Source organism: Erpetoichthys calabaricus, chromosome 2 (assembly GCF_900747795.2).
Source record: "Erpetoichthys calabaricus chromosome 2, fErpCal1.3, whole genome shotgun sequence".
Lineage (NCBI taxonomy): Eukaryota > Metazoa > Chordata > Cladistia > Polypteriformes > Polypteridae > Erpetoichthys > Erpetoichthys calabaricus.
In genome coordinates, this window is record NC_041395.2 from 174,452,406 (window position 1) to 174,479,602 (window position 27,197).

The 27,197-nt window shown below is 35.2% G+C and overlaps 1 protein-coding gene across 3 annotated transcripts; it reads right to left on the reverse strand.

Annotated features, from left to right (window-relative positions):
• On the reverse strand, positions 1-26,963 carry LOC127526818 (protein FAM227A-like). Of its 3 annotated transcripts, none has more exons than XM_051923640.1 (12): positions 26,668-26,963; positions 20,844-20,977; positions 18,698-18,783; positions 17,604-17,703; positions 12,266-12,369; positions 11,422-11,568; positions 10,840-10,938; positions 9,113-9,217; positions 6,844-6,973; positions 2,005-2,118; positions 1,784-1,866; positions 1-638 (listed from the first exon to the last, which is right to left on the reverse strand). In XM_051923640.1, the coding sequence occupies exons 1-12, from the start codon at positions 26,724-26,726 to the stop codon at positions 480-482; spliced, it is 1,320 nt and encodes a 439-aa protein (XP_051779600.1). In that variant the 5' UTR covers positions 26,727-26,963; the 3' UTR covers positions 1-479. The 3 variants fall into 3 exon arrangements, with proteins under 3 accessions (XP_051779600.1, XP_051779601.1, XP_051779602.1); XM_051923641.1 differs by having other exon boundaries at positions 2-638; positions 26,672-26,752; XM_051923642.1 differs by lacking the exon at positions 26,668-26,963 and adding an exon at positions 26,353-26,412 and having other exon boundaries at positions 2-638.
• Positions 26,964-27,197: the final 234 nt, after the last annotated feature.

Below are 27,197 nucleotides of genomic sequence, written 5' to 3' on the forward strand. Positions count from 1 at the left end.
CATCTTCTTATGCTGTGCTCTGTTAAATCGTGTACAAAACAAAGACTGACTAATTGATCTGGCTTCCTCCTGTTGGAAAACTTCTGTTACTTAGTGTTCCCCTGGTTAAATACTTTTTTTTGATTTGATATACTTTATGGTCACCTTTACTAAATAACACAATTAGCATGCACTAAATATGTGATTTCCTTCCTATAATCATTCCCAGTCTGTGTCCCTCTAACACTATAATGATTCATTTTCTGCATTCTGGTGGTTCTGTTTTGCTTTTAGCTTGCAAGGGAGCACACTGGCTTCACTATAGAACACACTAAACTGTTTTTCATCTTAGTTACTACATTATACTGGAAAAAAATAATTCCTGGGCTTATGGATTTCATACCATGAGCAGTCAAGATAAACTGCTAACTTGTTTCCCACACCCATACACATAACAAACATATGGCTTTAATCCTTCACAACCTGGGTTATATAGCATTTTAAGGATATTGCACAATCTCTGTTCTTTGCAAGAGGACATCCATGCCAGCCTTCATATCTGCCTTCTGGCTTCTTAGGTAGTGCTGCATCAGTGGGCTATGACCCCATATATTAAAAGTGCTTCTTTGGAATTTTGTGACAGGGAACATCGACCAAGGCTAAGGAAAAATATATTGTTGAAATATGTTTTAAGCAGTATACTGTACGCTATATGTTCTGCACCATCAGTAAAAAAACATCATTATTGTTTTAGAAGATAATTTTTATATAAATATACATTTATATATATACATTTTGGACAATACAGTGGCACTGTACTAAGTAACCTGCTGACATTTTGGCCAAAGCTATGCCTAACCACAGTTTGCCTTTTTTTCCTCCTGTATGTATGTTCTTTTTTAGGTGCATACCAAAGATGAGCATATTAGATTAAATTGTCAACTCTAAACTAGCCCTTTGCAAGTGAGTGTGTGAGTTTAAGAGTTTTGTGTACAAGTGTGCCCTGCACACTAGATTAAGCAAGCTTTGTAAATGATAGATATATAATTATTAATAGATATGCCCTACAAGGCACAACATATTCCGGTGGCAATTGCTATAAATATGAAATTAAAGTAAATACTTTCAGTAGCAAGTTACCAAGTATTGGCTGCTCATATTTCTTTCTGAGAAGTAACCTTCACCTATTGACTACTACTAGCTTTTACAAAAACAAAGACCAGTTCTAGCCTTGGTTGGAACAGCTTGTTTTCAGCTTATTAAAGCTGAAATAAACAGGTGTGTGTTTTACCCTCCTAATGATATACAAAAATTCACAGGTTGTTTATACTAAACCACAACATTTATACTAATATTACTGATGTTTTATTTTTATTTTATTTTTTCTTAAAGTTTTTTTGAAAAACACACAATTTATTCATCTGAAAGACACTTTATCATTCTTACTTCTGTTTACATTTTCAACTAAATGCTTACTTAAAATAAAAAAGAGAAATTGGTACAGTGATTGGTAATAGGATTTAAACAGGGTGGAGCAAAATCAAATGGAAAAAAATAATAGTGACAACTGATTTTTTTTATATTGGTAGTTAAGACAACAGTACACCCCTTTCTAAAATTATTATTTAATTTAAAATACTCGAGATTTATATATAACTTTCTAAACAAACACAATAAATTTGCTCTCTCAGTACGGAAGGCATTTTTGTTAAATTGCCTCTATTTTGAAACTGTTGTGTGAGTTACTGGTTTAGACACTGCCTGCTTATGGAGACTTTCCTCCTTATTTTATGCTACAGCTTACCTCTGTGATGCTTTTAGATGTTTTTTCTTCATTATGATAGTGCAGAACACTTACATTCGAATTGGTCTTCATTCTAATATGGCCTGAAAGGTAAAAAAGCCTTTCTTTGAGGGTTGTCATTTGTGAAATCAAATTTATAGTAGTAATATGAGGCAGCAGAGTATATGACCTGTAATGTTTTCCTTTAGTATGTGACAAGTCTTGTCAAGTGAAGCACTCACCAGGCTTTCTTCTGCTTGTGTCACTACCTGGAAGCATCCTCTCCTTAAGGACACTCGCAGGCTCTAAAGCTTGTAAATTCCAGCCGTTGCTAACACCAGGAGAAGGATGGATCCCTGGAAAATAATGTCAATAATATTAGTAATAGTCTGTTTCTTCAAACAATAAACATTTCTTCAGGATGTCAAAATATTTATTTAAGAATTTCTTAGTATTTTTATTTCATATCTTTAGTGTAAACATTTGCTTTTAGGCAAGAAATGTTGAACTGCTTTCTCTCAGTTATCTGTTGAAATTGTCTTTACATTTTCTTAGCACATACTGGAGGTGAAAGTGTTAAAGTTTATTATCGAATTTGAATACATTATCAGCCTATGTGAATACTGAGAAATACATTCAAAAACCTGTTATCATATTTTAATGGCAGGTTATTAGTCTGCTGACAAATAATCTGTAGATCTGTAGAACACATTAGTAAAGTGAATTAGTAACAAAAGCTTTCCAGACTATGGTGTAAAAACAAATAATTCAGTTGAAGTAAATGTTTTGAGCATCACAATAAAATGAGTGCAGTTGAATGTACCTTACAAGTAAAAAAAAAAAATCAAAAACATTTCACTGAGTACACATAAATCACAGAGCATCAGAAAATAAACTATTAGCTCCATTTAAGGTATACTTTCTTGCCACTTTGGTTTGAAACTGTACATGCACATAACTTTAATTACTTTACTTGTCTCATATTTTTTTATTTTTTACTCATTTTATTTAGGAAATTTAAAAAGCATCCCTAAGTAAAGCAACAGTTTAAACGGAACTTAAGATAGTATAAAAGGGTAAATGAAGAGCAAAAAAGAGATCATGAAAAATAACATAGTATATATACAAAAGCAAGTCAAAATTGATTACCGTATCTTGCATGGCCATCAGAGGTATTAATTAAGGCAAAAGAAAATACAAACTTTGTCAAAAATTACACTTCTAAATGTAATGAAAAATAAATCATATAGTTAAAACTAAGTGGAAAAGCAGAAAAACAAAAATGTAATACTGTACAACTGCTGTGAACATGAGAATATATATAAAAAATACGATAGATTAAAAGATAGATACATATTAGGAAAGTAAAACTGCAAATGACAAATAATACAAATTAACAAATAAAAACAAATACAAATAAAAAATGTGTTAGAACAAACATCATAAATATAACAAACTAATGACATAAGAAATGGGATTGAAAAATTGGAATGGAATGGTCCATATGGTACTTCCATGTAGATCTCACTTTAGTGATAGTATAGGAAATCACTCAACAGAAGATATTTTACAATACTATATAAGCAATTACTGTACAATAATGTGAATCAAGTACATTAACATATTTAATATTCATCATGTACACAAATAAATGTAGAGTAAAAATATCCGGGAAATTTAATCAAGTGAACAACTTCAATAATATTTAATTTGAAACTAAACATATTTAGTGGAATAAGGTAAACAAGCTGCACAGATAGATTGGTAAGGGGTGACTTAATGCCTCTACGCACATTGACCTTTACAGATCTACGTGTGCTTGTGTGTGTTCATTTCTTTCTCTTCATCATCCAGCATGTGCTTTGGTATGTCAAACAAGCCATTAACTACCTTCATTTTCTTTCAGAGTGTGAGGGTAGGTATGCGCACTTGCATGTACCTCCATGTATATTTAAATAAATTATGTATCTCAAAAACTACTCATGCAAAAATTTTGCAAATTAGTTGTTCTGGACCCATGACTAAATGAAGAAGTTTTCAAAAATTAAAAACAATTTCTACAGTATTGTTTGGCATAGGTCAAACAGTTTCTGAAACATACTGAAATAAGTTCTGGACCAAACTAGACCAAAAACAATAGGCCTGGAGCTTGCAACAAGACAAATGCAACTTGTTTTTTGAAAGTTATCTCTGTATTTGGGTTTCGACAGACACCATGCTAAAATCAACTTTTCTCTGAACATCAAAGAGTCAGAATCTGAATTTGATAGAGAATGTTTGAATTTATCTCCATACTAAAAGTAAAAATCCATCCACCCAACCAGCTGCAAATTGAACTATAATGCAGCAGTAATGACCACTGTGTTGCAACAAAAAAAGAAACTAAACTTATTCTAAAATGTAAACAATGACATTAGGAACTGAATTTTAAAAAATCACAAATTTAGAAAAATGCTTACTAATTGCAGGACCTAAATGATGAAAACCTTAAATGCAACACTGCAGCAGTAATGTTAAAAAGTGACTTTGTGAGTCAAAAGATAAACACATATATTGGAACACACTGCAGCCATTATAGAGAAAATACATAAAATTTAAAATATTCATATAAAATAATTCATAAAGAGCAAAAGTTAAACTGTCATTAAATAAAAATGAAACAGATATAATGAAAACATTACAAAAAAGTGCTACAGTATACAGTGGTGTGAAAAACTATTTGCCCCCTTCCTGATTTCTTATTCTTTTGCATGTTTGTCACACAAAATGTTTCTGATCATCAAACACATTTAACCATTAGTCAAATATAACACAAGTAAACACAAAATGCAGTTTTTAAATGATGGTTTTTATTATTTAGGGAGAAAAAAAATCCAAACCTACATGGCCCTGTGTGAAAAAGTAATTGCCCCCTTATTAAAAAATAACCTAACTGTGGTGTATCACACCTGAGTTCAATTTCCGTAGCCACCCCCAGGCCTGATTACTGCCACACCTGTTTCAATCAAGAAATCACTTAAATAGGAGCTGCCTGACACAGAGAAGTAGACCAAAAGCACCTCAAAAGCTAGACATCATGCCAAGATCCAAAGAAATTCAGGAACAAATGAGAACAGAAGTAATTGAGATCTATCAGTCTGGTAAAGGTTATAAAGCCATTTCTAAAGCTTTGGGACTCCAGCGAACCACAGTGAGAGCCATTATCCACAAATGGCAAAAACATGGAACAGTGGTGAACCTTCCCAGGAGTGGCCGGCCGACCAAAATTACCCCAAGAGCGCAGAGACGACTCATCCGAGAGGTCACAAAAGACCACAGGACAACGTCTAAAGAACTGCAGGCCTCACTTGCCTCAATTAAGGTCAGTGTTCACGACTCCACCATAAGAAAGAGACTGGGCAAAAACGCCCTGCATGGCAGATTTCCAAGACGCAAACCACTGTTAAGCAAAAAGAACATTAGGGCTCGTCTCAATTTTGCTAAGAAACATCTCAATGATTGCCAAGACTTTTGGGAAAATACCTTGTGGACTGATGAGTCAAAAGTTGAACTTTTTGGAAGGCAAATGTCCCGTTACATCTGGCGTAAAAGGAACACAGCATTTCAGAAAAAGAACATCATACCAACAGTAAAATATGGTGGTGGTAGTGTGATGGTCTGGGGTTGTTTTGCTGCTTCAGGACCTGGAAGGCTTGCTGTGATAGATGGAACCATGAATTCTACTGTCTACCAAAAAATCTTGAAGGAGAATGTCCGGCCATCTGTTCGTCAACTCAAGCTGAAGCGATCTTGGGTGCTGCAACAGGACAATGACCCAAAACACACCAGCAAATCCACCTCTGAATGGCTGAAGAAAAACAAAATGAAGACTTTGGAGTGGCCTAGTCAAAGTCCTGACCTGAATCCAATTGAGATACTATGGCATAACCTTAAAAAGGCGGTTCATGCTAGAAAACCCTCAAATAAAGCTGAATTACAACAATTTTGCAAAGATGAGTGGGCCAAAATTCCTCCAGAGCGCTGTAAAAGACTCATTGCAAGTTATCGCAAACGCTTGATTGCAGTTATTGCTGCTAAGGGTGGCCCAACCAGTTATTAGGTTCAGGGGGCAATTACTTTTTCACACAGGGCAATGTAGGTTTGGATTTTTTTTTCTCCCTAAATAATAAAAACCACCATTTACAAACTGCATTTTGTGTTTACTTGTGTTATATTTGACTAATGGTTAAATGTGTTTGATGATCAGAAACATTTTGTGTGACAAACATGCAAAAGAATAAGAAATCAGGAAGGGGGCAAATAGTTTTTCACACCACTGTATTAATGAAATGTATTATTATTATTATTATTATTATTATTAACATGCAAGTGCATTTAGTTACGTTATACAATATAAATAAAACTAATTCAAGAATTACATTGATTAAAAAATAAATACATTTAACCCACTATGCTAGCAGTGCAGTTACAAAATAAAAAAAAAAAAAAATTCATAAGTAAAAATAAAATAAAAGCATAAAATGAATTAAACAAATAATAAATGTAAAATAAGTACTATAATATATAAAGTACTATACTATGAAAATTAGTTTTAAAGCTAGTTATCTCAGCAGAAAATATTTGTCCATGAAAACCCTATATAGCATTAGTCTAAATAATAACAGAGTAAACGTTTTTACAATAAAAAGTAAGTAGTTCCAAAAACTTACTAATATCCTGAAGGATAGAAAAAGAAAAAACAGGTTTTCGTTCCTGATCCTAAACCTCCCAGCTGTGCTATGCTGTTAAATTCTTCCAACAGCACACCTGATTTAAAGCCAAACCTTGGCACTAATTTACCTGGGAGTCCAAGCTTCATTTTTTTGCCAGACATTCGTGAAATATGATGTAAATTGCCTCCAGATATTGGAATTTATTGCAAGTCTTTTTTTTTTTGTTTTTTTACCAGCTGCCACCTCACACACAAAAATTGAAAAATAATAAACGTTTCTCAAATAAATTCTAATTTACTGAACAGAAACAAGTCTAACACTCCAGTATCACCTTAATGATATAAAAGATCATGTATGAGTGTTTCTCACCGGTTGTCCACTGAAATGAAATATCACACAAATGAAAAAGGAAATCTTTGCTACAAAACTGGCGCCAGGATTGTGGGAAGCAGTGACAGAAACAGCAATAGAGGGCTTGGCTCAATGTGTATGCAAACCCCTGTAGGAAAGACACAAAGGAATGAGACATTATGACCAACCAAAATGTAACAGTACAGTATTTTCTAATCTGCAAATTACAACATAATTCATGGGCACCAACTCTTCATAAACAACCCCCCCCCCCCCATAGTAATGGCAAATGAGCACCCACAGTTACCCCCAAGCTCCTACATAGATGGCACTTATGGCATAATTTATACATATGAGTTGGCAGAGGGGCACTTGTGATGCTCATGTCTTCTGAGAATGATTTATGACCATTATTGAAGGCATTTATAAATACTGCTTTTGTTGATGCATAATTTTAATCTTAAGTCTTGGTTGTCATTATCTACTCCAAGTCACATAGAAGAGCCTCTGCACTGCTGTTTTATGTCTTTATTGTTATTTATAAGATTTTTGAAACACTTTTTTATTACATCTATTTTATTAACTCTAAGCCTTGTCCCTTCTCTTAGCCAAATAAGCAAAATTAAATTCAGAAGTGCTAGGGGTGTGGAGGCAGTCCATTGCGGAGCCCTCTCACATTTCACTGGGCAAATTTAAAATTTACAGTTAACCAAACACAAATGTCTTTGACCTGTGGGAGAAACACAGAGTACCTACAGGAAGACACATGGAGAATATACAAACTCCACAGAAGATAGCAAACAGCATGCAAGATGTGTAAGGCAGTTATATTAAGCATTGCACCACCATTCTGCCCAATATTAAACTCCCAGGACTTAAATGATGCTTGTATTATCTTGTAATTATTTGCTGATTGAAAATGGCCTACCCTAGGAAACACTGAAACAATGATTTGATGGCATTAGCACCTTGATTGGATAGTTAAACGTTTGTATGTATTCTGTTTTTCAGCAAGTTTTAGTTTCTAACAATTAAAATCAGTGGCCATTTACTGCTGGTCTCTGAACAGCTTATTTTTATTCTGTCTTTATTAAATCTAGAATAACAACACTTTACGCTTTACACCTGCAAGAAATGAAGTAACATATACTTTATGAACATTGGTCAAAATAAATAAACTCATTGTACTGTAAGGTTACATTTACAAAACTATTTTTATCTAGTCTGTTTCTATTTCAGGGCGGCACAGTGCCACAGTGGTAGCGCTACTGCCTCGCAGTAAGGGGACCCGGGTTTGCTTCCTAGGTCCTCCCTGCGTGGTGTTTGCATGTTCTCCCCATGTCTGCGTGGGTTTCCTCCAGGTGCTCCGGTTTCTTCCCACAGTCCAAAAACATGCAGGTTAGGCGCATTGGCGATCTTAAATTGTCCCTAGTGTGTGGGTGTGTGTGTGTCCTGCGGTGGTTTGGCGCCCTGCCTGGGATTAGTTCCTGCCTTGCACCCTGTGCTGGCTGGGATTGGCTCCAGCAGAACCCCACGACCCTGTGTTAGGATATAGCGGGTTGGAGAATGACTGACTGACTGACTGTTTCTATTTCATCTAGTTTATTTCTAATGTTATGGCTTATCCAAACTTGTTGAGAATTTTTTACCTACTGTAAAAACCATGAAAATCACCTTAAATTGAAAATCAATGATATCTCAACATCTTTAGATAAGGATTAAGCATCATATTTGTTACTAAAATAAGACCACTTTATTAATAGGGAAGCTGGAATGACTCTCATACAGACAGGGTAAAGAAGAACACCAGATATATTATGTCACAGGAAAATCAAAAGATAATGACTGTGTTAGTGGATTGTGAATTGAAGTTCTTAACTTATGCTGGCACCTCCAGCTTCTCTACCTTTGAATGGTCATTCAAAGCCTCCAGCAGCAATGTGCTACATTATGACACTCATTGATCCACATCTTCACTAACTGCAGAATCCCTGTGTCACTTCAGAATTCCCAACCAAATAATGTTTTAGATCACCAATATTGCCCAAGCTAAGCTGTTACTCCTTAAAAGAACTACTTTAAGGAACGACTTTTATAAAGTTAGTAGCAGCAACTTAATCAGTTAATATCCAGATTTCATCTAATTTCCAGTTTAATTGCCTTCCTATATAATCCTACAATGCAACAATGGCATCTGGGCAAGTCATACCCTTCAAATCTGTCATAAGTAAGTCTAAATTCATCAGACCCTTACTGTATTATCCATAGGCCTATTTTTGCATTTTACCTTGAGGAAAACATCACCATGTGTAAAGGACCGAGAGTGCACCAACAGGTTGACATAGTTCTCTGAAATTCTTGAAAACAGTTTCTTTGCAGTCTCTTCATTGGGCTAAAAATACAAAGCATAAAACATGGTGGAAAAAGAGAGCGAGATTATAGATAAAGCCACTAATGTCACCAGATGAAGACCTGAGCCATAAGCAGTAATGTTAGAGGCAATGAAATTAACTAACTTCATTTAGTTTATTTTTTGTTAAATTGTGTGAGAGTAGTCCCAGGTAATTGTTAAAATAAATACAGTAAACCTCTTTCTAATGCAGCGTATATCTTTAGTAGATTAGATAGAATTTAATTTGTCTTGGGGGAAGGGGGTTTGCCCTTTTATCAATAAATACATACAATACATACATAATGTAAATATAATAAGCAAATACAATAATTACTAAAAAGAAAGAAAACTTTGCACTTGGCTAAAGACAAAAAAGAGCATCCACAGTCACAGTGAGATATTATAAATGCATATTGCTCTTGGTATAAGGGAGCTCCAGTAACATTTGTTGACATTATACTGCTGAATAATTCATTGGCTGAAAGTACTCATTGTTAGCATGTCAGAGAGAGGATATAAAGCATTGTTTATAAGGACTATCAGTTTTCTCTTCATTTACTCCTCTGCTACTACTACAGTACTTCCAGCGGGTCTTTGACACTTCAGTTACACATTGTCTTACAGTTGTGTGCTTTGATTTAAAAATTGTAAAAACTATGATGGTTAGTAACTAGGGATGCACCGATACCGAAACGGGTATCTGGTATCGGCCTCGATACCACATTTTCTAAAGTACTCGTACTCGTTAAAAGTCCCCCGATACCGGGGACCGATACCACGGTCTGAGAAATGTCTATGTTTGAGCGCCGTGTAAGGGGTTAATCACAGGCGCCGAGTGCCCGCCCCCAGGCCCCGGCTGCAGCTCAGAGCGGGGAGAAGGCGAGGCGAGACATGTCAGCCGTGTGGAACTATTTCAAAGTGAATGAAGACGACAAAACAAAGGCGGACTGCAAATTGTGCTCAGCGAAATTGTCCAGAGGAGGCTCAAAAGGTAGCGCATTTAACACAAGTAATTTAATCAAGCACCTAAAATCCCAACACGACAACGAGTACAAAGAGTTTACCCATGCTTCTAAACCAACACAACCCACGCTGCAGCAAACTCTTGCAAGACGAGAGAAAATGTCCAATTATCGAGTACATTGCATTGAGTGACCAGCCACTCTTGGAGGTAGAAAATGTGGGATTCCTGCGTCTCCTCCATGTTCTGGAGCCCAGATATGATGTCCCAAGCCGCCGCTACATGACTGACACGGAGCTGCCTAAACTACACGACTCCGTGAAAAAACATATCCACAGCCTACTGCAAGCCTCCTCTGCGTTTAGTTTCACCACGGATATTTGGACAAGCAGTGTTAGCCCCGTGTCGCTAATTAGCCTAACCTCCCAGTGGATAGACGAGAGTTTCTTGTTTTTTTTTGTTAAATTATATGACTAAAGCTGTTACCTGTAAATTTAAATCATGTTTTTATTAAGTACTCGGTATCGGCAAGTACTCGGTATCGGCGAGTACTGAAATGCAAGTACTCGTACTCGTACTCGTTTTCCAAAAAAGTGGTATCGGTGCATCCCTATTAGTAACTGCACCACTCAACACAGAGAAGTTGCTATGTCTTACTTACCTGGTAGTTATGTAGAAACACCCACCAGAAAGAGTCAAGAAGAATACAATGGGAAGCTTGGCTAGTGAGCAGCTTTTTGAACTCTTCCAGGTATTTGAGCTACGATAAAGTGCAGAAAAGGGGACATGCAATTGTTATTATTAATTAGAGGATGTAATCAAATTATGTCACCATTTATTTTAGTCTAATGTAGCACTTTCTGTTTTTATGTTACACCTTTAACTGACAAATGTTACTCTATACAGGAGAAATATACTGTAAGTTGCCCTTCACAGTGGCTTAAAAAACAATGGCTTAAACAACAAATTTTCGTAGTTGACAGACAGACAGACAGACAGACAGACAGACAGACAGACAGACAGACAGACAGACAGATAGATAGATAGATAGATAGATAGATAGATAGATAGATAGATAGATAGATAGATAGATAGAATGAACATGTGAAGTTATATTTAAGAATTCACAATGTTTAAAAATTTAATCAAAAACCCGGTTAGCATAAAAACTAGCATTTCCTGTGACAGTCTAAGAAGCAAACTTTACTTTCATTTTCTAAAACATCTGGTTTATTGTTCTGACCTTTTTTTTTTTTGGCCAAGTTTGGGCTGCTACTACCCGCTCAATAACTTCATCAATGTGAACACCAGTTGGGAGAGGTGTAGGCTCTGTTTCACTAAAACCAGGATACTGTTGTAGCTCCACCAGTTTTGGCTTTTCATCTGTTGTCTAAAAAATTAAGAAGAAAAAAAAAGAAACATTATCTTCTGCTCCAGTATTTCGACCTGAAAATATTTTGCAAAGTAACTTGTAAACAAAAGACCAAACCATAAATGGTTTTCCTTTTAGGAAAGAATATGGATAGAGTAATGGCAGTTTTTTCCTTAAGATCTCAGTAAAATAAATGCAATTGTAAGGAAAGAGCAGAAATTTTAGTTATGAGTTCAAGGAATTGTTTGATTACAGGAGCAGTAATAAGAGCTGCTGCCGCACAGCTCCAGAGTCCTAGGTTCAATTCCCAGCCTCGGAAATGTATTTGTGGAATTTGCATGTTTTCCTCAAATCTGTGTGGGTTTTCCTTTTGCATGCTCTGAACTACCTTCCACTTCTGAACACCAATGTTTGTTAACTGGCAACTCTAAAGTGGCCTGATGTATATGTATGCCTAAGTGTGAATTGAATAAGCTAGTGTGTTGTTCAAGGTTGTTTTACTCCTTGTGCATAATGTTGCCTTCACAATGAACTGGATAAGAAGGTTGAAAAAAATGATGTGACTGCAATAAAATAATAACTTTTTAGCCACAATGACATTCTCCAGATGGAGTGAATTCTGCCATTCTTTAGCCATAAAGCAAAGAACTAAGCTACAATCTAAGCTACAGTGCTGCTTCCCCAGTGTACTGTTCATTATAAAGAAGGTTCCAACCATTGACATATGATGACTGCTTCTTTTCGCCTCCTCTGTGTCTGCCTTTGTCCCATGTTCTGGAAGACTAATGTTTGACTGTAGAAGATGACTTAAATCACTTGCTGAAATAAAGAAGTGAAGAAATTTAAATGACAAAGATTTTAGAATCAGCAATGAAGATAACAGATAGTCAGCAAATATCTATATGTTAGTGCTTTTTTTATTTTGTAAAAGATATACCACACATAATTAGTAATAGCCTTTGAATACGTTCAAACCAAAAAGGTAACATATATTCAACAAAAAGTGTAGCTTACTTTTCACAAAATTATAAATATTTAAATACATTCCAGAGAAGTCACAGTTGCACTTATTTGAATTAAGGTTCACATGTGACTAATTTGTCCCAATCTAAGTAAGTGTGGGCAGAAGTACAAGTGTATTGGTCTTGTACCTGTGGAAGGACAATGCGGTAATAAAACAATAAAATTTAACATGTAAAACATAGATACAGAAAAGCATTCCATAACCTGTTTACCAGTAAACAGCTATAAAGGTTTCCTGCAAAGTGGTAACGGATAATGTAAGGAAACTGTCTATTAGGATATATCAACCTTTTGATATGTCAATGTTTATTTAAAAAGTCTCTCACAATTTCAGGAATGTAACAGCAATATAATTCTAACTATTTGATGTACACATGTATATACTGTAATACCCTGCTTATCTACTCTATAAATGTTCTGTTTTGGGATAGGTATTCTGAGCCAAGTTTTGACAGTGCAACAATATATGGTTGCTGCTGGTGCTTTGTAAATAAATTATGGTCCAAGCTGGTGTCATAATCTCTTCACTTAAAAGAATGCAAAAGATGCCTATTTTACTGGGGAATCTACATGCCCAAAGCTGCTGGAATAGGTTCTGAGCCCCTGTAATCCTCAACTTAAGGTGAATGAGTTAAAAAAGGATATCTGGATGTTAAGATAAAGTAAAATGGCTTAAATATTAAAAAGTATTAGAATCAAAAAGGTTTGTGAATGTAAAATTGAAATATTTGCATGCGTTCAGTCATTTTCAAAAGCAGACTGTAAGTATAACATAGGCAGTCTTAAATATGTATTCTAACAATGGAACCAAGAAAAAAACAGTCTAAGCTGTTGGAGACCATACATTTCCCATTTTGTTTTGATTATGCGCTTATTCCACAAACAGTTTGTTGTAATTTTGGGAAGTAGCACTTTATTTAGCATTCCGCGCTTTCTGCATTTGTTAATTAACACTATATGCTCAGATATAGCTTTGTTAGATATTACATAATCTAAGATATCACTATTGTTTGCTTTTATAATTATTGTTTTGCATTTATTCTCATTATATTAAGAAAACTAAGAACCATACAGTATATTGCTCACAGAAATAAATGATGCCTTCTTTAATCGGAATGTTTAAAAATACATACAAAAATGGCAACTGTCAAAATTACTTCAAGTTACATGAATAACAGGAACAACTTCAATTCAGTTTATTTTTATGTAACATATTCGTATGTAGCATACTTCCATCAATAGGTCTACCTTACTCATTTACAAATTGAGTATGTTGAAAATAAAATGCAAAATAATATGCGACAAAACACAAATACAAAAAATATCACCAAATAATATAATATATACATAAATCCAAAGACTTTTTGTCATCAGAATAGGTTCTCAAAGCACTTTCTGTAAACCTTGACAAAAAAAGTTAGTTAGGGTCAGGCTCTGACTTAATTCAAACCTGATCTGGAAAAAGGTGAGTTGAGAAAATAAATTACTGACTAAATTAACACAATAATAACTGGCAATGGAAAAGAGAAAGGTAAAATTCCAGTTTACACAGACTACATCTACACTTTGTCTGCTTGTTACATCAATGACTAATTTATGTCCTAGTTAAGTGGATGTTTCACAAACAATATTTTTAGTAGTTTTGATCTGGAATTAGTTCTACAATGATGGCTTCAATATGTGATTTTTTTATTCAGGCACCCCCTCATGGAAGAATTATGTGTAATGTAAGACTCAATTATGATGTGCTGTGAAAATGTTTTTTGCCCCTTTCCAATATTCTGATTTTGTAGTATATTTTACATGATGAATGTCCTCAGACCTTTAGATAAAATACAGTATTGGAGAAAGGGAATTTAAGTGAACACACAGTAAAGTTTTGAAATTATTAGTTTCTTTATTCACCCATGTGAAGAAGTAATTTCCCCCATAGCTTCAATACTCCCTACTAGATGCTATCTATAATTTGACATCATTTTTTCATATTGCTGTTGAGAAATTTTAACCCATCTCAATTGCACAACTGCTTTAATTCATGTACACTGCTGGTTTGCAAGTATGAACTGCTTGTTTCAGGTCCCGCCACAGCATCTCTAATCTGTTCAAGTCAGACTTATGACTAGGTATCTCCAAACCTTTAATTTTTTTTTTATTTTGAGCATTCAGTTGTAGATCTGATTTTGTGTTTTGGGTCATTTTTCCACTGTATACCCTAATGTCACTTCAGCTTCATGTCACGGACCAGACACTGTCCTTAAGGATATGCTGGTAAAGTGTAGAATTCCAGGTTTTTTTAATAAAGCCTTTCAGGTCCTGAGGCAGAAAACCATCCACACACCATCACACTACCACTCCCATTTTTATTGAAGATATTATGTTCTTACTGTGAAATGCTTTATTAGCTTTACACCTGGCACATTGGGACCTGTATTGTCCAAACAGCTGAACCTTTGACTCATCTGTCTATAGAACATTATTCCCAAATTCTTGAGATTATCCAGGTCTTTCTTTGCAAATGCAAGACAAGAACTAATGTTACTCTTGGATTGTAGAGGTTTCTACTTTGCTACTTTCCCACTTTGCTACTTTCCCATGAATCCCACTTTTACTCTCGCTTTTTTTGATCATTGATTCATGAATGTTAACCGTAGCTGAGGGGAAAGACACATGCAGTTTTTGGAATGTTCTTCAGAGATCTTCCACTACTCCTTCAAATAGTCATCATTATACTCTTGAGTTAATTTTGGCAGGCTGGTCTTTTCTGGAAAGAATCACCACTGCTATAAATGTTCTCCATTTAGAGATAATTGCTTTTCCTGTGATATGGTGTCCCAGACCTTAGAAATGGCTTTGCATCTCTTTCCTGATTGATTAGTTTCAGAACTGTGAGCTTTTTTGAACTTTTTCCTCCACCTTTTCTGGAATTTTCTTTGATTAAGGCATAGTGTTCTTCTAGAAACGTTATTGTGACTACTTTCCTCTCATAATAAGAGTCAGATGACTGCAATCAGGTCTGGCTGTGATGAGTCTAACAACTTAGTAACTAAGGGGCACTTTCCTTTTCACATGGGCAATACAGGTGTTGGGCAATTTTTATTTAAATACCTTAAGTAACAATTTGACAATAGTGTTATATGTTTACTCTGTTTCCCTATATTTGGCTTTTAAAGATTCAAACCCATTTATTGTAACAAATATACAAACTAGGAGGTATCAAGAAGTGGGTAAATATGTTTTTCAAAGCACAGTGTATTGCTTAGATGTTAGCATACATTTTAGCCCATGTCTTGGAATGCTACTCACAACCAGCCACTAATCCCTGGCTAACTGTGATAAGAATGTCTCTAAGAGCCCCAAAACGCTGTGTATTACTCCCTATGATCCGTATCTTACAATGTATCTACACAGCTGACTTAATTTTGACACTGCTCTGAGAAAAGAATCTTAATATTGATTTTCTACTATGCAGAAGATAGGTACATAAAGGATCAGTGGTGTGTCTTGTACAAGTCAGGCATTTACTATGATGCTCTAATGCAGAACAAGGAGCACAGCAGACAAAAAATTATCTAGAGGTCAAACTAAGGAGCCACTGGGTAGTCATTGCTACCCAGTAAAGTTATTTTATATGAAACATTAAAAACCATAAACCAATGCAATACTATAAATAGAAAAAACACTAAACTACGTCTGTTTAAGTTTTTACTGCAATCTAGTTTACAACTGACTGTTCCGGTTCAGGCCATGATGGAAATTATAAAAAGGTCAGATACTATAAATGCTGTATCTAAGAAGACTTGATAGTTAGCAGTCTTCTAGTCAAAGTAAATTTGGGTAATCATTTGCTGGTTTACATGTTAAATAAATATCAGTAATACATTATATCAGGTAAGGCGTGTAGACTATAGCTAATTTTTTTATCCACCATACAAAAACAAAATCCATCTTGCTTTACACTGTGGAACATAATAACTTTCTTCCAGAAATGTGAATTAAATGCCAGAGAATAGGTTAATGGCAAACTGATGGTACACTGTATGCTACACGTGACATCATTAGAAAGTTCAGAAATAATATTGTTCAACAAAGACAATGTAAATCCTTGTGAACATACTTAGAATAGCTGATTCTGTTTTGTACAATTTATTATGTCTGGCCTGACTTTTGTGTGGGGAGCCTGTGAACATCCTAGGAGCACTGAGCACAAGCCAAGAACCAATCCTGGATGGAGCAACCACCCACTGTATGGCAGCTGACACGCGCTCATATCACACCAGGCTGTCCATTCTTTATGGTCTACTGGCCAGGTAAAAGAGCATCCTAGCTAGGATGCCATTTAATCTGTGCCTTTATTACAATTCCAAGTAGGTTTTAATTGTATTTGCAGTGTGTTCAGGTTTATTATTGTGCTAAAATATTACATTCTTGCTAATAAGTTGATTTCCCGAAGGTATAGCATATTGAGTCAAAATAAATATATTTCTCAGTAGTCACCTATCTAACAATTGTGAGCAGATATCTTACACCACTAAAACTAGAATGCAGCCCCAGAGCACCAGTCATTACCCCATTTATTTCCATCCATCCATCCATTATCCAACCTGCTATATCCTAACTACAGGGTCACGGGGTTCTGGTGGAGCCAATCACAGCCAACACAGGGCGCAAGGCAGGAAACAAACCCCAGGTAGGGTGCCAGCCCACCACAGGGCACACACTAAGCCACACACCAAGCACTAGGGACAATTTAGGATACCTCATTTATTTGAACCCCAGAAATCATAAAAACTGTTGGTGGAATTTAACAGAGTCATAGAAGAGCAGGTTTATTTACCAGTAGAGGTTTGGGAACCAAACCTGTACTATTCTTACTAGCTTTAAAAATGATTTTCTAGAGTTGCCTAAGATATTTCATCATTAATGCATAAATATAACATATAATAATAAAACTGTTTATTTCAATTATTATTACTGTGGATTACAAAACAAACCATTAATCAATTCACAGTAAAGTAAACAGATACTCATACCTTTTCTGTTAGGTTCACGAAGTTTATCCTCATGAGTTATATTGCTATTTACATTCACGGTTTTCAGCAATGTCCCACTGTTATCTCCATACAGACTCACCTGTAAAACCAGGGTGCAAGCTTCTTATTAAATGCTATGCAGTAAATAGAATTCTTCAGTAAACACTGAAGATAAAACTTACTTCTCACATCCATATCACAATAAATTCATTTTAATATTCTTTGTCATGACACAAAAACTTGGCCATTAATTACAAAAGATTTTTTAAACAAAATTACACTGCCTATTTTTATAACTTTAAAGATATGAAAACAGTATTTATGTATAGTACAGCACCATGTAGTAGTATGGTGCCAGACCTATATTTTACAGGTGCCATTGGTTTTACCCAAGTTGTTCTGGTGCTGATGTTACCTCTGTTGCTAGGTTTCCATATTCTGCACCTGGGTGCCATTTTTTCATCCACATTGCCCATGTGATTATTTTATCACAAATATCACTTGTTTTTTGTACTTTTGTATGGCTCATTATTACATTGCTAACAGAAGCAGTCTGAGAGCAATAACCTAATATGTACATATAAGATAATTTGACTTTGACCATTCAAAGTAACATTTGCAAGTGATCAGTTGTATTAATTCTATAGATTATCTATGCTGTCTGTATTAAGTTTGCTATGCTGTGACTGGAACTTTAATAAACTTAATGTTCTGCAGGGATTGTTTTTAGAATCTTCACATTCATTTGTTATGAGATGACAAGTAATTGCTCAGTACACAACAATAATTAACAGTGCTCACGTGGGAGTGACAAGTTAACTAAAAAGCCTAAGTTAGCTAATATCAGAAAAAATCTTTTTTTGCTCACTGAAATCCATCATGATGCCCATCTAAAGCTATAACTTCATTTTAAAAATGTATTACTAGCTAAAAGCATTTTGCAAGAAGCTGTTTATTGGCAATTAAAACTTTTCAAACTACTGTTTGATCACCCACACCAAAATTAGTGTTTGATAGTGTGCATGTGAAAATACAGCAACTCTGAATGTTTTACTGTTTACTGTACTTTGTAACAGTATTCTGCAATGACTTACCCCAACAGGCCTACAGTAGAGATGAAGCTTCAGCTCTGGATCTGCCATTTTTTCATTTACTTTCTCAATGGAACCAATCAAACATGCTTTTCAGAGGAAAAAAAAATAGTGTAGAAAGGTCTTGATAAATTATAATCACAAAAAGGATTGAATGATGTAAAAATAAAAATGAATGTGTCTTATCTGCTTTCCTGCACACTGCCTGATGAATCCACTGAGAAGACCACAAAAACTCACTCACTCAGTATATCTTAGTCCACACAAAGAACAGTTTTCTTAAGACTTTTACTAGTGGAGGGGAAAATTAGTTTGATTGTTACTTTATCACTAATTAAAAATTAAGTTATCAATAACAATATTAAAGCAACTATTAGACTCATAACGGTATGCTTCTGCTATATGCCTGTTTAGGCATTTTTCAGAATTGCAATGAATCCAAGCACATTCAGGCTGTAAAAAGTTCCTGGGGAGGACTCCAATTTTTGTTAGTAGTGTCTATGCTTCTTGTTTTTTTGCTCAAGAAGACAATCGCCAGATTATGAATTGTGGGGTTCACCAGCAGGTGGTGCTGTCAGATGCCAGTTACTACAGTTTCAGGTTTCAAGTCTATTGCTTTATCTGGCTCAATATAAAAAGAGTTGACTGCAGACACATTTTCTATCACTTTGGTATGTATGTCTAAAGTGTTCTTTCAAGGAAGCCACAGTAGTCTTTTCCGAGCCCTGCAAGGCTGTCTCCAGAAATTAATCTCAGCCTCACCTCTCTTTCTACACTTTCTGTTTAGGCTGTCCTAAAATGTACTGCAAAGAGCAATATTAACTCCAAAGAACAAACAAAGTGAAACCTTGTGGTCAACCTGCAATATTTACCTGAAGTAATTTCAGTAGTGCTAATAAAAAAGTAGATGATGTGAAAGTGCACTTTGACTAGAATTATGATTATACAGATGAGGTGACACAATGGGTAGAGCTGCTGTACCACAAATTCAGTCTCTGGTTTTCATATCACAGACTCAATCAATGTGTGAAGTTTGCACATTCTCACCCTGCCTGCATGAATTTTCTACTAGATATTCTGGTTTTTCTCCCACATGCCAAAGACATACTGGTTAGGTTAACTGATGATTCCAAAGTAAGTTTGTGTGTGTGTGCGTGTGTGTGTGTGTGTGTGTGTGTGTGTGTGTGTGTCTGTATGTGTGCTGGGGGGCACTGAGTAGGAATGACTCCTTTCCCATGGTTGCCCCCTGCCTCGCACCCAGTGCTTGTTCTGCCCCCAGTGCTTGTTCTGCCCCCCAACATCCTTAACTAAGTAAAGCGGGTCTAAGAATGTTATGATTACATAAGATTTCAAAAAAGGACTGCATAATACTTGTGGAAAAAGCCAGACAGATGAATACTGGAAAGAATGAATGTGGCTTTTCTAATTGAATAATCTATCCACCTATATTTTCCCAAACAAACGTATCCTGAGCAAGGTCGCAGGAAAGCTGTAGCTCATTCCTACTGAATAATTTTTACTTTATAATTCATTAATTAATGATAACAATTAAATTTAACTGTAATATTTACATATAACTATCCTTCAATTACATGAATTTACTTAAACAAATTTACTTATGGTTGCAGAGAGACAGATCCTATCCTATCAGCATGGGGAGTAAGGCATGAACAGGCAATAGATGTGGAGCAAGTCCTTTGTGCAACAAACCAACACATACAACTACACCTATGCATACATCACGAGGTAAGCTAACATAGTTGCCTTTGGGGTGTGGAAGAAAACATGAACAGAGTACATACGTTAGGCTTAGTTAAAACTTGAAGGTGAAAAATGAGAATACAAATACCAAATACTGCCATTCAAATGCCATTCCATGTGTCACCTGTAGGTTGAAAAGCCACCCAGAAGGCCATTCCATTATTTCTTTTAGCAGCAAATAGGTTAAATTATCTCTAAAAAACTAGTCAGTAGCCAAGCCAACTCTGCTGACAATGGGAACATTATGCTTTACTGAATTGAAAATTGGGTTTTACAAAGATATTATGTTCACCTTTCCATCATTCTACCAGCAAAAAAATGGAAAGATGACTTATTATTTAATATTACAATATACTGACTGCATTAATCAGCAGGTAAACAACCATACCAGGAATTGGCTGAATCTTGTCCAGTGAATGTGACCACCTCTTCTGAGAACTAGATGTACTTTGATCAGTATCTTCTTCAAACATTTCAATTGGGGAACAGACACCATTAATATTATCCATGGTTTTGAAAATCCTTGCACAAAAGAAGGAAACAAAGTTTGAACTATAAAGAAGGAAACAAAGTTTGAACTCTATTATATTAGCCCAAACATTTTTCAATGTGGACACCATCCCAAAACACATTTCATGCACAGTACAACATAAGCTAACATTTACAGAAAAATGACATTGTTAAAATGAAAGGAGAGAGTTGATTTTTAATATATTTTATTATGCTTATGCATAATAAATACAAACATTACAGTTATTTGTCTTTGTGATTTTCATTTGCTTCCAGAATTGCAGTTTTGGTAAGAAAGAACCATACACAGACATTATTGTAGGATAACAAATAAGAAACCAAATCAATACATATAAATAATTAAACACCATTTCCGTGTCTAAATTAAAATACAGTAATACATTTAAAAAAAAGAAACCTATATATGTAAACAGTAAACCCAAAGCCTCAAAATTAATACGTTAGAAGACCTAACACATCTGCACCAGGACATAGGTGTATGAATTCCATTTCATGTACAAAAAAAAGTAACAGAATTCTTTAACTTTTACCTCCTTCTAATTAAAACATTGACTTTCCAAACTAAGTACATTTATTGGAATTTCAACACTGAAATTAAATTATGTAACCACAGTGGTTGGCAGGAACAAAATAACATACTTAATTTATCATTAATATGAGCATGCATTTTACCTAATTACCTGCATGTGAAATGCCAGTTATTAACCAGGAACAACCAAAATACAGTGTGTGGATAACTAAATAGCACTGGAGAGACGTACTGTATCTTATTACATACAGTTCTACAAGAATTAAGACCTAAAGGCGCCCTCAGGTTAATGAAAAGGTTCAAGCAAGCTTATTAAATTCACTTGCCCCTTTTGAGTAAAAACAGTCACTCAAAGCAGAGACATTGGGAAATTTTTGGAAATGTTATGGGGCAGTGAGCTAAGCACTTTGCCTTTGAAAAGTGGAAGCAATGATACAACATGCTCAGGCTGGACTGTAAATGAGTGTTAGAATGCTGGGAGTCTGGATTCTTGGAGGGAGGATATGCTACATGAATCATCCGTAGATCAGAGGATTAAAAATTGTATCTGTATGTTTTTGTCAGAGTACTGAGGCAAGCTTCCCTACATATTAAAAATATATTTAAAGACAGCATGGTATGTTTTTCTAATGAAAACCTTCTTTACATACTCATGCCACAATTAAAATTCTTTGCAGGATGAGAGTGTTCCTTATTATAACACAAAATATCTTTGTCCAGAATTAAGAGGTTCAATTTGCATTAAAATGTCAAACAGAACACGTAACATGCGAGTAAAAAATATTACAAACCACAGGAAAGTAATGACTTATTGGAATTGGGTTAGACGTAGAAAATGTAAAACCCTCAAAATTGGAAATACAGATTTTGTTCGCAGGAACATTAAACATAGCACTGCAAGACATCTCCATAGGGGAGACTATTACCCAGAGAAGGTGTGGAGTAAACAGTATGCAGCCACCCATAATCTCTCACATATGAGAATGCATTGTCAAACACAAATAGGGTGTTGACATAATATAGACTCCTGGGAAACAGCATTTATGTGTAGACTTGTATTGACATGAAAATGTGCTGAACATGGTGACAAGATCTTCTCAGACTATCATTACATGGTTAAACTGCCATTAGAAAATGGCAAAGGCTATTGGCTAATATGGGAGATGATGCCCAAAACAAGACCCTCCATGTGGGTGATGTACCATTTGATAATGCTGCCCACTTTGTAGTCTTTATTCTATAGAGCTCTTTTATATCCTAAACATTTCCCTAAAGCTTTCTACAAGTACAAAGGCATAATGTAATTATCTATTGGAATTTATAAATAAACACAAAGCAGGTTGAGTGAGTTACTCCTAATCACATAGCAAATCAGTGGTGAACATTATACTAGCAATCCAGCATATTAAAGGCAGGTGCCTTAGCCACTATGTCACAATTTCTATCACACAAAAATGTCTGTATTAATGTTATCATATTCATTACCCATCACTAAAATATCAGGACTCATTGGTAAAGCTGACCCAATACCACTCTGTGGTAATCCAGGGAGCTCAAGTGAGATGAGTCAAATCAAAATTCAAGTTTATTGTCATGTGTAAATAGTGCAATGAAATTCATACTTGCATATCTCCTCAGAACAGTTAGAGAATAATACAGTTCTAACAAAAGACATGCTAAAAAGTATAAACAGCATGCAACATTCATACAATATATACAAAAGATCCCTACAAATACAAGTGCAAACATGAATGAACAATGTTGTTAAATTATAATATTTCTCACAATATTTATTATTATGACTTTCTCTTCAGTGATTTTAATGGAGGTTTTAAATGTAGTTCTGCTTCTGGAAGTTGTCATGCCATAATCAGAGGCAATTCATGGAAAGTTTGAACTCTTTTTATATGATGAAAAATACTGATGTACTGTAGATACCACAGCCATTATAAGCTTGTTCACCTATAGTGCTGCTGATCTGGTTCTACCAGATCCTTTTGAATTGGCATGAGAGTCAACTAGCATCATCCTTTGTCACATCATCCATATGACCCACATGTGCTGACCACCCAATACAGAAGAAAAAAACAACGAAAGGGCACCCATTACCCTCATTTAGTTATTTATTTAAACTTTAACTAACAGTCGTAGGCATAATGAATATACAAATCTAATTAGTTGCACAAAAAGTCATATTGATATCATGTGTCCGTTTTCTTGCAAATACAATTTTGGTGCAAATATGTTTTATTACAATGTATAAAAATGATATGTATATATATAATTCAAAAATATCATTAGGTTGTTTTTTTGGTACAGTGTTGAGCTAATGTTTCTGACTATATTTTACTAGCTGTGGTGCAAATAATTCACCTAAATCTAAATCTGGGCTTTACCACTTGTGTAAGGCACCTTACTTTCTCAGGTCAAAGGAGGTAAAGACAGAGAGGGCTGCTCTAGTCAGAAAGAGGCAGAAATAAGTCCTGGAATCTGCTTGAGTGCCAAAAGCCAATTAAGTAAAAAGTAAACAATAATCTCTGACATGTCAGTAAAGGAGAAAAAATAACTTTAGTCCCTGGCCTTGCTTTTGTCTGGTCTCCCAAAGAGACAAAAATGGAAAAGCATTGAATTTTGAACCACAAGTCTGACAGTTCACCTCATGTTGACTCCCTGTTCGTCCTTAAACATAATCTGCATATACTCTAGTTGTAAAGTACTTGTTAACATTTATACTCCACTTCTAGAGTGCTTTGAGCATGTGAAAAGTGCTTTATCTACCTTAATAAAAGTTTAAGTGCCTGTGTGTCTGTATAGCTGTATGTTTGTTTGGTTGCTGTGTCTCCGTCACTGCAATATATGGTGAAACACAAACTTTTGTAGTAATAAACTGTACTGCACTTGTAATTCCAAGAGATGTCATATCACAAACATTAAAACTACTTTTACAAGTCCAATACCAAATGGCTTATACAGAGACATAATCATTGCATTTGTCATTCCAGCTGATGGCACATCACAAGCATTCTACAAATGTTTGGGATATGCCATTTGTTGGAATGACAAATGCAATACATTTTATTCCTACATGCATTTCAAAAGACATTCCAATAATTGGTGCACCGCAAACATTATTGCAGAGGTCTACATTGATTACTTATTATCTCTATCTTAGACAGGTGGCTTAGCTAGTACATTATATAAAACTAGCTGTGTAAGCCCATGCTTGCTCCTAGAAACTATTGAAATTGTCAGAAAAAACATTGAAAGCAGAGTCTGCGGTTTTGTTTTGCAGATGTTCTCACCCCCTTTGTCTATCAGTGGCTAAGCGAGTTTCTCTCTCGTTTGTCTTTCCTTGGCAGTTTCACTTTGGCAAAGGAATCACTTTCTTTCAGCTTCATGTTGTAGCCTCATACTTCCTTCTTCTTCCTACTCGTTAACTTGGGACTACCTCGCTGGCTCTTTCAGCTACATGCTGTAGCCTCGTACTTCCGGGCTGGACAGACAGACAGACACACACTTCCACGTGTAGACGTTTATATATAAGATGTTTTATACCTCTGGGATAGGCTCTGGTCCCAGTGACCACAAATTAGACAAAGCTGGTACAGGTAATGGATGAGTAAATAGATTTTGTTTTAATATACACACAAAAATAGTCAATTAAACATTTTCACAGTGCTTTTTTAGGGTGCACACATATAATGCAAGTAATACCTATTGCGATATCCATATCTGTCTATATAACACAACTCAGCCCCCTGAGGACAAATTTTGTTGAAATAGGGCACACTTATTCTTCAATTTTTATTTAGATATTTCAAAAAAATCATGCTGTAAAGTGTTTTACATTTTAATTTTTTTTTATCTTTTTGAGACCACTTTGGTTATTAAAAAAAATACAGTTAGTCACAGAACATTCACACCTATACCACATCACTCCATGCCATTTTCACATAGCTTTCACTTGAATCTTCTGTATATGAAAGTTATTGAGTAATCATAAGCCTATTTGTACACTACATGGCACTGTAAAGCACTGCTAAAAACATATTTAATGCATTCCATTAACATATGTTTGTGTTATAATTTCACAGTCATTTTTTAATATAATTCAATGTTACAAAAATATTTAATAAACATAATTTTGATAACCGACTCCTTAAGTAACTAACCAAAAAAGGTACAAATGCTCAAACTTTCACACCAGTTAACTTGCTCCTTGAATGCGCCTGAATTTTACGCCACGTGTAAAATTTCCAACTTGTTTTGTTCCAAGGAATAGGAAAAACTAAATAAGATTACACTTGAAAAAAAAATAATTTGACGTCCAAAGAAATTGGTAAAAACAGGTCAATATACAGTCTGGCGTTCAATTTTCCAAAAGGCCAGGAGTAGAAAACAGAAATCATAGACAATTTACATAATATATAATGATTTTAACATATATATGGAAGAAGACCCCTAATGGGAGCACCCAAAAGAAGAAGAAGAAGAAGATAATGACTTTAACATATCAAGTCAGAGAACAATGAATCAGCAAAGAAATGATAAAACTGCAGAATTATAGAATGTGCTAAAAGTTTAAGGCATATACTGTGTGCATATACAAGAAGCATTATCATTCGTTTAAAGTATTAAGTTCAGCCACAAAACTAAGCTATGGCTCTCCTGGCTTAATTAACAATACAAAACAATAGCGCTTACTTGTTTAAGCAACAATTTTGATCCAATCAATATAATTTATTTCTCAATGAAACTGTTCATAAACATTTTACAGGCCCATTAATGAACACCATAAGAAATTTTACAATCGTAAAACAAGAAAATTATTTCGTACCACGAGATTACACTGGGATTCGATCTGACGCCCTCTTGGACACTTTACATGGGATTCTTGTGATTACAAGAATTTAAATGATTACATCTTGCCTGAAGAAGGGGCCTGAGTTGCCTCGAAAGCTTGCATATTGTACTCTTTTTAGTTAGCCAATAAAAGGTGTCATTTTGCTTGACTTTTCACTACATTCATAATGGCTAACATGGTACAACACCCTTGTACTACATGGGATTCTTAAAAGTTAATGCATGCAAGAAAAGAAAAAAATTATATGCCGGGGTGTAAAAGTTCGAAGCTACCCAAGTTCAATCCTACCTACTGTTATAAAGCGTCTCCACCTGAACTACGACTCTGCACTCGGAACTTTGTGTCATCGGCAAAGTGTCTGTCTAAACGCGCGCAGCGTCCTCGGTTACCTTGACCACCAGAATTGAGGGAAGGTTGGGGTGGTGTGGGCCTCTTGTGGAATGCTAAAACATGGGCGGCTATAGTACTGTAATAAAACGTAGATTTCTTTGCTCAGTTTTGCTTCTAGAAAATTTAAAATGTAATTTGAGATGTTAATAAAACTTCTCAGTGGAAGTCAAGTCAATATATAGTGTACTGTAAAAGCGCTCATACAACCTCTCCCTGGGAAAGAACGTTCCACTACAGTTGTATACGGGACACCGTAAGGGACAAACATCCCTCAATTAGTTGGTTCGCGTACGCATAATCCACAGTTCATGCAATGTTTTCAGTACATTGTGTAAGCAAATTAATGGACGTAAAAAGACGTAACCTTAAAATGTAATAAAAGATAGGCTACGTATTATATAAGCAAATCTAATGCAGCACGGGAACGG